The 11,048-nt window shown below is 41.0% G+C and overlaps 2 protein-coding genes across 3 annotated transcripts; one reads left to right on the top strand and one right to left on the bottom strand.

The window, feature by feature from the left end:
- Window positions 1-96: 96 nt before the first annotated feature.
- On the bottom strand, window positions 97-1,476 carry LOC6496998 (cytochrome c oxidase subunit 5B, mitochondrial). The gene is made up of 3 exons (XM_001962924.4): window positions 1,275-1,476; window positions 650-823; window positions 97-464 (listed from the first exon to the last, which is right to left on the bottom strand). The coding sequence occupies exons 1-3, from the start codon at window positions 1,354-1,356 to the stop codon at window positions 358-360; spliced, it is 363 nt and encodes a 120-aa protein (XP_001962960.1). The 5' UTR covers window positions 1,357-1,476; the 3' UTR covers window positions 97-357.
- On the top strand, window positions 1,443-3,547 carry LOC6498504 (intraflagellar transport protein 52 homolog). Of its 2 annotated transcripts, XM_001962925.4 has the most exons (4): window positions 1,443-1,532; window positions 1,635-1,875; window positions 2,163-2,808; window positions 2,871-3,547. In XM_001962925.4, the coding sequence occupies exons 2-4, from the start codon at window positions 1,763-1,765 to the stop codon at window positions 3,414-3,416; spliced, it is 1,305 nt and encodes a 434-aa protein (XP_001962961.2). In that variant the 5' UTR covers window positions 1,443-1,532; window positions 1,635-1,762; the 3' UTR covers window positions 3,417-3,547. The 2 variants fall into 2 exon arrangements, with proteins under 2 accessions (XP_001962961.2, XP_044572410.1); XM_044716475.1 differs by lacking the exon at window positions 1,443-1,532 and having other exon boundaries at window positions 1,634-1,875.
- The last annotated feature ends 7,501 nt before the right edge of the window (window positions 3,548-11,048 follow it).

Raw genomic sequence — 11,048 nt, 5'->3', positions numbered from 1 at the left:
CTTTCCTAATACTATAGCCCTAAAATATAACTCCATGACCAATAACACTATTATAGTTTGTCCTTATTGTCCTTTCGCCCAAAGAACTCTTCAAACTTTCACTCGAAATCACTTGGTTGCCTTTATTGTTCACTTAAGTATATAATTAAACATCTCTCCTTAGCGGCGACGGAAAATAAAGAGGCATAACTGAAAATTAAAGCTGTGGCCACCCGATTTCTTTCTTGGTTTAGGTTTTCTTTTTGTTTTTGGATTGATGTTTGTTTATTTGGGCAGCTAAGTTGGATGACTTTTAGCTTAATAGTGGTTGTTGTGTTTTTGTTATTAATTGGTTTATTTAATTAATTAATAATAACTTTAAACAGCGGCCTTCTCCACCAATTTGAACCAGTGTCCGCACTCGCAGCGTTTCTGGTTGCCCTTCTGCAGCCACATCCATTGCACGTAGGTCTGATCCTCCTCGCCTATGGAGAAACAAGGTTGTTATTAATCTTTTCATAAGAATTTTGTCTTAAATAATAGCACAGTGGAAGCAAAGCTATTGCAATTATTGTTTGTTTACTATCGCCCATTGTTTATACAATTTGAGCTTTAAATATATGTCCTATTGTGCTATTATTTTGACCTAATCCTGCCCAGGTATACTCACAGATGCAGCCCACAATGCGGGCATCGAAGGCCGATGGAATCAGGTTGGGGTTCTCCTTGGTACCGGCTCCCCGCTTGAAGACCTTCATGTCGAAGGGATTATCGTTGCCAGCGGCCTTGGCAAGCAGTTCTCGCTTCTCGATACCGGTGGCGTGCTCCAATGGATCGTTCATCACTGTGCAAGGAAGAGAAATGGTGAATATTAGCTCATAAATTGATAAGGCCAGTGGCAAATAAGCAAATAGCAGCTGGTTACATAAACATCAGAGCCGCCCCAGAAGTGGTTGGTGCGTCATGGAAGTGTCATTAGCCATTAATCTCAGAGTGATCCTATCCAGTAGGTGCGAACTCCGATGCGCTCCCCCGCACGCTCCGCAGCCGTGCACAAGACACATTTCCCTGCGCATAGTTATTACATAACCTCGCACTCTCCGCACTTTTCCATCCGCGAAAACTGCATCTTTCCATGCAAGCAGCCATGGTAGGGTTCTTATTTGAGCTCAATGCACTTTGGTATTATGCAATTCCAGCAGCAAATCGCCTCCCATCCCGTCCGGAAAAGGCAAACGTGACGGGCGAAGCATCTCAGCTGGCGGGGAGTTTTCCGCCTGATTTTCTCCACTTACTTTTGCAGAAACGCACGGGCGTGTATGCAACATTCTGGCGTGCAGCGGCACGGATCGCCATGCGTCCACAGATCGATGCCATTGTTCGTTTAGCGAAAATTTCGGTCGGTCTTAAGAGTGAACACCAAAAATTCTTTCGTAATTTTTCACACAGCGAGAGTTAGAGGTGGCAGAGCTCCGATGTCATCATCGATATCATTTGCGGTTAATCGATTTTTGATAATATGCAGTAAAAATAATGGAAATCTTTATATTAGGGTAAAAAATAATAAAGTTTCTCGTTTTTTTCAGTAATTTGCAGTAATTTTTTCATTAAACACATTTTATAACGAACAATCGAAATCGCCTATCGAAATACAGTGTTGTAAAGTGTGGTTATGAATTTTGTCTAGGATCCACTAGAGGGCGGCTTTTAGTTGCCCGGCAACCAAATTTTTTCACTTGGCCAAAACAAAAATATAAATATTTACGTTGAACAGCCATTAAAAATGTCTAATAAGCCGGTTATCTGCTTTGATACTTCAAAAAATGAACGATTTCAATTATCCGACAACTATAAGATGCTGCACCGCAAGCTAAAGGTCAACTGGAGTGTCGAACAGTAAGATAATAATTTTAAATTATTTTAAATGGTTTTTAACATTTAAAGTAATTTTTAAAAAGAAATGAGCTTAGTTTATAATTATTTAAAGAGGAAAAGTCTAAAACTAAGAGTTTCTGATTAAATTTACATAGTTTGTTGCTAGTGTTTAAACTTTTTGAAAAGTAAAAGTGGTTCAAAAAGTTTTCAGTTTGAAAAAGTTTTTAGCTTTGTTTTAAAACTTTAAGAATAATAAATAGATTTTCTTACTTAATCTAAATCTAAAAACTATATGTTTTTTATTCAAGAAACGATGCTGAGCTTAGAAAAGAGCGCCTGGCAAAGGTGAAAGTTTTCGTGCTGGCTGGACCACAGGACCGGTTTACCGAGGACGAGTTCGAGGTCCTGAAACACTATGTGGAGGTGCAAGGGGGTAGTTTGTTGGTGCTCCTGGGCGAAGGTGGAGAGGCTGAGTTCAATACGAATGTTAACTTCTTTCTGGAGCAGTACGGAATCTATATCAATGGGGACAACGTGGTGCGACCACATTACTACAAGAATTTTCATCCCAAGGAGTGCACAGTGGGTGGAGGTGTGGTGTGCGAGTCCATGTGGAGACACCTTCTAAAGCTGGACATTGAAAAGGTGGACTACGACTTCAGCGACGAGAAGTACAAGATACACTTTCAATATCCTTACGGGGCCACCTTGAATGTTTCCGAACCAGCAAATGTCCTGCTGACCACTGGACCCGTTGTATATCCTTTCAATCGCCCTTTGGCTGGTTACTATACCAATGGAAAAGGCGGAAAGATTCTGGCATTGGGTTCTGGGTATATATGGCATGATAAGTATCTGCAGGACAAAACCAACGACGCCATGTTGGAGTATCTTCTGAAGCTCCTGGGAGGAGAGGAGATCAGCTATACCCATTTGGACTTTAATGATGTGGAGGTGGGTCAAGGACTTGATTGAACATTTCTGTTTATAGATTACTAATTGCATTCTCTTCCCAGCTCAGTGACAACAAGCACTTCACGGACCTGGCCTTCCTGGCCGATATGCCCAAGGCCTGCCTGATCGACTCCATTGGCTCCGAGATGCCGGCGGACTTTAAGCAAATGTTCGACATGAATCTGTGTGCTTTGAGCAATCGTCTTCTTAAGGACGTGATGGACACCTACGAGCAGTTGCACGTCAAGTACGAACCCCTGAAGATAATCAAGCCGCAGTTCGAGATACCACTGCCCAGCCTGCAGTTGGCCACATTTCCACCCATCTTCAGTGAACCGCCAGCTCCGCCGCTGGAGCTGTACGATCTGGACGAGACGTTCAGCGGAGCCCGCTCCCAGTTGGCCCACATGACGGGCCAGTGCCTACAGGCCCTGCAGTCCAAGGAGCCCCAGCGCAGGGCCCTCAACCAGCGGGAACTGGAGAACTATGTGAAGGAGTGCGCCCGGATTACGGCCATTGTGGACGAGCGACAAGATATGGCAGCTCGCGAAATTCTCAACATTGTGGCCCGGCAGATAGCCAGCTACAGGCCCTATGCAGAGGATTAGGAGGAGTGCTCTCCAATTACCGAGCGGTCGAGCGGCACATTCCGGGCAACATATTTCGGGCCAATCAGCAGAATTTTGTGAATACAAAATATATTTAAACATACGTATATTATATATATAAAAAATTGAAAACCAAGTCCGTTTTATGTAAACATGTTGACGACTCGTATTCGAACGAGTGCAACCAGTGCTCCTCTGAGTTCTCCGTTTCATCGAAGACAATTTTTGGTGCGCGGGAAATACAAAACCTGTGGGAAGTAAAGCTATATAGCGTCTCTCCCACCGTTTAGTACTACATTTTTGTTTACTTAACATAATTAATTATTTGTATTAATATTTCCCCATGCCCCAGAGGTGTCTTCCCCCCCGAAAACACATCCTATGTTCCAAGACACACCCCCGGGTAGCCCCTCCGTTTTAGGTGTCACCAATTTGTTTCCGCTTTTCTGGAGGGGAAGTCGCACTCCTCCTACACTGCTAATTGTGTTGGAATCTTGGGGGATGGGTAGGATGGATATTTAGTGTGTGAAACCGCTAGTTAATGCTTGTCACAACAAATGTTGTCATCAATCTAAGGTCCCCAGGGGCAACACAATAGTGTCCTTTAAAAAAACACTCTTACACAACTGACGGTTGTAAATTCTTTTTTAAAACTCTAAAGTTTGTTTGAAAAGAAAACGCAATTCTCTGGAGTCCTTCTCTGTACAAGGATACAGGATATCTTAAGCAGTTGTTGGTAAATAAAATTTTCCTAATATTATGAGGGCATTTACTAAAAATTGCTTCTATTTGATATAAAAAGTACTTATGGAAGTTAAAGGTATCAAATTGAACTACCTTTTTTAAGTTAATGGATTATAATAAAAAGCTTTTATATATTTCCATTTATTTTTTAAAATTATCTGTTATAATGGTAGAAGAACTTAAAAACATTAATCTTTTTAAAAACCCACCATGATATTTAATGTAAATAGGTAGGCCCTTCCCTGTGTTAATAATTAATAAATGTTTGAATTGGAAACTTTTATTAACATATTCTAAGGCCAACACAGAAGACGTCTCCCAGAAATCAGCAAAAAAGTTGTGGCTCTCGGAGACCCAACGGCTGGTTCCATCAATCAATATCGAAGGTGGCGGGGAACTCCATCAGAGTGGCGCCCCCTACCCTGCCTCCCTCCAGTGGAGCACTGGAAGTCCGCCATTTTGTTTGCTATTTCAGTTTGTAGTTGTTGGCTTTTATGTGTCTCTGGTGCTGACCGCTAAATATAAGGTAAGGTTGGACGGTTTAAGCCGAGAAGCATATGGTAGAAAGTGGTGGAGGGTGTGCGGGGGGCTCGGGGGCGCAATAATCTGTCGGTGTAAAAGAGGTTAGGTTGAAATCGGATACGAAACAAGTAGGAAGTTACCTTGAGTGCATTTCTATATATTGACAGTGACAATGTCCAAGTTGCAGTTCATTCATGGTTTCAGTCGGCATTTTTTTTCTTTCATTCTTTATTTTTTTCGATGCAAACAGGTTCACAGGCTCACGGCCAGAAGCCGCACAAGTTTTTCCCGGCTACCCCATCCTCATCTCCCACTCCTCCACCGTACACCTTCCTCCCTCGGTTTGATGAACTGTCGAACTGTCCTCGTGGAAGGGCGAAAAACGATTTCATTTCGATTTTGTTTCCCAAACAAATCCATTTGGCCAACAGCTGTATTTGTGCGGCACTTCCGTTCCAGCGTCCAGTGCAAATAAATTCGAAAAAGGTCCTGACTTTTCGAGAGGTTTGTTTAACTTTTCATCGAATCGCCATCATCCTTTCTTCAGAGACAGCCGCCCTCCAGCTGGGAATCTCCAGCAAGAGATGGGCTTTATAAATTAGTTACTTTCCCGAACTGTCCGACATTTGTCACCTGTATGAGGGGGGGCTGGGGGCAGAGGAAATTCCGGGAAAACCCTCATGGAGCACACCGTGATGCGGGTCGTCGCGACATCGGTTTAATTAAATTACAGCCACCAAAACGTGCGACACTATAATAATTTTTATTCATTGTCAAAAATGGGCAATCATAAAAAACAACACGTCTGCTGGCCTCACAGCTGGCCGAGGTGGAGGAAGTGTGGGCTAGTGTGGGGTCTCCAGACCCCGGTCTCATATAAAGAGAATGTAACAATCTATTAGCAGGGCAGATGGGTTAAGATCAGAGATTTCATTTAACCCTTGAGAGACTTTTTGAGAAGTTTAGACTCTGGTTCTTGAAATTTTCAGTTTTTAAAAAGTTAAAAAAAGAAATTTTTGAAAATTTTGATTATACAGTACCTTAAAAAATATATTATATATTTTCTTTATGGAGTAATCTCTGGAAAGACTTCCTGATCCTGTTGATCCTCTTGATAAAACCTAAAAAATTATATAATTTATTGCTTTATGGAGTTATCTCTGAAGAGACTTCCTGTTTTGGTAAGATAGTGTTTTGTAATCGTATTGATTTAGTTTCTATTTTAATTACCTAAAATATTATGATTTACCTTAATAAAATAATGTAAAAACTATTCATTATAATTTATAAAAATTAAAATCCTAGAGCTAACCTTTGTCCCTTTTTGACCCTATAGTATCACAATAGGGTTAAGGGTCTTTAACAGCCATTGACCCAAAGTTAGTCTTTGGCACGCTTCTTAGTCTGGTTCTTTGTCTTTCTTGACAACGTTGTTGTTTTTCTTCTTGACTGTTTTTTTTTTTTTGTTTTTATAGAGTTTTTTATTGTACTATTTATGTTGTTGTTGTTTTTTTTGGTGGGGGCCCTGTCAATGTCTATATGGCGGGGACATTGGGGCCATCAGTGAAATAGAAAGCTTGTCTTTTATGTTCTGGCATTGTTATTAATTTATCATTAAGTCGCCGTTGTACAACAAGCTCTAATGATCCGTGTAAATGCTAAATAAATAACACCAAAATAAAGTCAAATATCTCACACCTATGAGAGGGAAATGATCGAAGCGCGTGTACAATTTAAAATGAAATAAAATCAGACTGAGCTGCTTTCGAAATTTTATGAGCTTGTTGTGCTTATTAGTACCCGCCACAAAAAATGGCGACAAGCCACAGCATCACAAAAAAAACAATACATATATATATTTAAGAAAAAAAATAAATAAAAAATAAAATTAACAACCAAAACACGAACAACAGCAATAACAATAACAACAACAAACACAACACGCATTTCCACGGCTAATTTTTCACGCGCACTCCATTCCATTCCCGTTGCCAAAGTCGGCAACCGACAGCGACAGCTCCTGACCAGGCTATCACATGCCCAAATTCTGCCCAGGGGTATCATGGCTATATTGTGGAATATATTTAAAAAAATAATATATCTAAAGGAGTCACCAAAAAATGCTTTAGATATTTTAATTATATTTTAATTCTTATTCTTAAGAGTTAAGACCTTTAGAACTATATTGTTTCCTGTATTTCACAGTTCCCCTCCAAGTGACAAGTTAGCATATCCACTATTCGTTGAATACCAATTATTTAAGGTACCTTGTGCTTTATTTTTATATTTTTTGGCACGCCAGACACGCACGAGAAATTCCAAGAGATAAGGATCGTGTACGACAAGGTGTATTATGGACCCCCAATCCAGAATCCCCAGCCCCCAATCCCGAAACTCCCTCCTTCGTTTTCCAGCCCCCTTTCCGATGCCATATACCCACTGTGACTTTTAGTCAACGTTGTGTGCCTTCGAGTGCCATACTGTTGACTCTGTTAAATTGCCAATATTTATGGTTTTGCCTTCACGGGTTGACTTGTTAAATGGGTGTTCCTTCCAGTAGGATCCAACTGAATTCGGAGTGGTCCATGGTCCGTGGTCCGAGGTCCGTGTTCGGAAACCCCTGCGAGTTGGTAGCCACAAAGCATTTAAATACAAAACGTGTTGGCCCGATAAGGCAGCTGGCTTTGGCAGAACAGGGTTTTGTCCATCAATTTTGACATATAGCCGTCAATGGTTTTAACGCCATTTTGAAAAGGGCTATATCTGATTGCAAGTAATATATATAATTACATTAAATAATATATATAATTAATTAAGCAGCAATACTTAATGTCATAACTGAAGCTATAAATATGTTAAAACATATAACAAATAAAGAGTATAGGTATTCAGGCTTAATCTATCAATTGAAATCAATTGAAATACTAATTTAGTAAACTAATCTATGATTTCGTCTACTCTTTTCACCTAAAAATAGTAATATAATATTTTTTAGAAAACTGTTTAATGTTTCTATTCATATATTAAATTAACACTAGACCCAGAAAAACTTCTAATCAGCAGTTTCTTTATAATGTATACCACATTTCAAGAATTACTAAAATCTTCCACAAAACTTAACTCCTAAAGTTCCCTCAACATCGTTGCTCTTATCTCACAGAATTTTTAGTTTTTTTATTTAAGCAAAAAAACAGTGATTTTTTCATTGGCTTGTACCAGGCTGATATACCGCTGATCTTGCGGTTTTTATGGTTTTATATAGCATTAATGTCATATTTTTTTCTTACTAGTTTTACCTTTATTTTTTTTTTGGCGAGGAGCCGCACGCGAATCTGCCATGATGCTGACATTTCGAAATCATCCGAGTCCCTTCTGAAACCGTAGATGTGTGAGAGAGGAAAAGCTCCGGCTTATCTCCATTAAACGAACATATATCTGAATGGTCGTCACCTAAAAATGTTATAAGTCACACCTAGCAATTTGTCAGATTTCTAGCCGCCCACGGGGCCGGGCGAGGTACACGGGGCAGTGTGTCGGTCCAGTGGGGTCTCGAGACTTGTTCCATAAATCAAATCGGTGCACGTTACATTTGGGGGCTCCATAAAAATGCAAATCGTATGCATAAACTATAATTTTTATAACTTAATTAACTGAGCTTTAGAGGAGCGTTTTGGTAGGGAAGGTGGAAAGGTGGGGAGGACCTGCTGGGTTTGTTGCTTTTTCCTCATTAGGCTGGCGCCAAGTTCGAAATTGATTTTGGGGCCCCAATCGGTTCGGATTTACATGACAAAGCTGGCTATAAGGTGCCTGTGTTGGCCCAGACCCGATTTATCGCTGATAAGCTTATCACGCTGCAGTGGTAGCAGCAGCTCCTTAGGAGGGTCTCCCAGACGCCGGACACCGAACGCCGGACGGCGGACTCCGAACTCCGGACGCGGGTCAAGTTGACCGAATTCTCGGAAAAGTCACAGATAAGGCAAAATGCCAGACAAACCATTAAATAATCTCCCTCTAATTTGGGTGTCGTTTACACGTGCCAAGATCTCTCGACTCCCTTGACACTGATGGAGCCCATCAAGAAGATGATATGTCGAGTGTTGGATTCCCATTCCCATTTCCCATCTTGACTTGACTGGATGGGTCATCAAACATTCGGGTTTATCGCTCAATCTCGGAATGTCCCTTGATATGCATATCCAGGGGGGTGGTTCGACTGCCAAGGTTTACATATTTAATTGGGGTTTATGGTAGGGTTTTCGGCAAACCACATCACAGTCTGGCTAATTGCGGAGGAATGTTTGATTGGAAAGTGTTTTAAACCTCTTGAATTAATCACTTTATTGGGGTTTTATTTATTTTTATTATATATTTCAAGAGGATACTATGATTATCTTTATTTACCAGAACTCCAGAGAGCTCACATGAACTGTATTTTTAGAAATAAATAATAGTAACTACTATTTAATAATATGAAGTATTTTCTATCTTATCTAAAGAATTTGTTATAATTTTACAACATGATACCTTCACCTCCCTAGAATATTTTTCACGACATTGTCTGACACTTGACCCTATCAGAAAATAACCAGTTGTAGGTATATATATGAGAGTGTCTATATATTGTGTCTCGAAATCGAAATCTGGCGCCGTTTACATTGCCAGCGGCTAAACAAAAAAGAAACATCAGCCAAATCCATAACCGAGAATGTGTATACAAAAGTCAATAAACTTCAATGTGATAGGTGTATGTTGAGGACAACAACAGCAACACAAGTCATAAGGGCTGCAATAATAACAAAAACCATAATAATAATAATAATAATAATAACAACAATGGGGCGTATGGACTTGAAGGAAGACAAAGGGTTTCTCGAGAGTTGAATGTTTGAAATTTAGAAGCAACAGGTGGGGGGGTTTATTTGAGTTACTGGTTATAAGAAATAGTTTATTTTAATCTTAACTAATGAAAGATAAGGGTTCTAAGCCACAATACAATAAATATTTTTTTATAATATGAAACTGGACAGTCTAACAATAAGTTCTTAAAGTCCAACAATGAAAATTAGTCATTGCCCAGAAGCTAAAAATCAGTTTGTCTGTAGCATGAAAATTTAACTAATAGTTGTCATAGTTCTCGATAGTTGTCATAGGTATTTCCTCCAGCTATCTTTACCCTCTTTTACCATTGGGTTAACCCTTGGAAACCCACCACTTTTCAACGCTGACTCATCCGGGCAGCTGGCGACTGGCTCTTCCCGCTGGTGACTTACTGTCAACTGGCGCTTGGAGCGAACCCGTTGCCCATAAATTATCCCAACACAAACAACACAGGGCGAGAGGAGGACCCTACGCTTCATTCCGTCCCAATCCGGGCTCTGGGGGGGAGACTGCCTCCTCACTGTCGCCAGCTCCGATGCCAAGTGATTTTTTCTTAACGCGCCCAGCGGGCGCTCATTGTCCGGGCAGTTAAACAAGACGCTTTTCAGCTCGTAAAACAAGCCACAAGGGTCTGGGCACTGGGCACTGGGCTCTGGACTCAGGGCTCTGGGCAGTAGGTTGGGGTATCCCCATACTCCTGCTGGCTCTTTTTTGTTTTTGTATAATAAAGTTATTGATTTGTGTCCGAGTGGCGTGGGTGAGCCAGGTTCGAGAACAGAAAGAAAGGCTTTCTCCCCCCCATTTGTAAATTAATGTCTCGCATTTGGGACCTCAAATCGTTGGCATTTATCAGTTTATTTGCTTTATTAAATGCTGAGCCGTTTAAGGCCCAAAGCTGACGCCTGTCAATTGCGACATGAGCAAGTCACGTTCTGGCCCCGAGAGGGAGCCCGAGGGGGCGATTCCAGTTCACAATCTTCGGCAACTGTGGGCGGCGGCGCATTTAAGTAGCTTAAACAGACGCGGTGGTCCAAGACATAACTTTGTCTAATGAGTCGGAAATCCGTCACTAATAATAAGAGCCAAGGCTATAAAAAGGCAGCGAGCATTTGAGACCTCGACGTTCAGTGATTGCCAATGCATTTCTGCACTTAACTCACAAAAACCCGCCCAACTGAGCTTCTCCAATCTTTCATCTCTGGCTTGGGATGCTGAGTGTTGGGGACTCCGAGAAGGTTGGACTTCGAGATGGGGAGACTGTGGGGGACTGTAGTTGGGGGCCACTGACGTTGAGCACGTGTGTGCTGCCTGAATAATCCTATTACCCAGCCAAAGCCCTCGCTCGAGTTTTATGAATGAAAATATTTCACTGACCACACATCGGGCAAAAGAAACAGTAACTGCTTGGAAAATGAAAGGATAAATAATAGGATTGAAAAAGAGAAAGATAAAGGTGTATAGTGTATATTTTATTGGCCAAAAATCTTT

This window comes from Drosophila ananassae, chromosome 3R, assembly GCF_017639315.1.
Source record: "Drosophila ananassae strain 14024-0371.13 chromosome 3R, ASM1763931v2, whole genome shotgun sequence".
In the NCBI taxonomy this organism is placed as follows: domain Eukaryota; kingdom Metazoa; phylum Arthropoda; class Insecta; order Diptera; family Drosophilidae; genus Drosophila; species Drosophila ananassae.
Note: the sequence above shows the minus strand (reverse complement) of the source record. Positions and strands in the feature narration are given on the sequence as shown.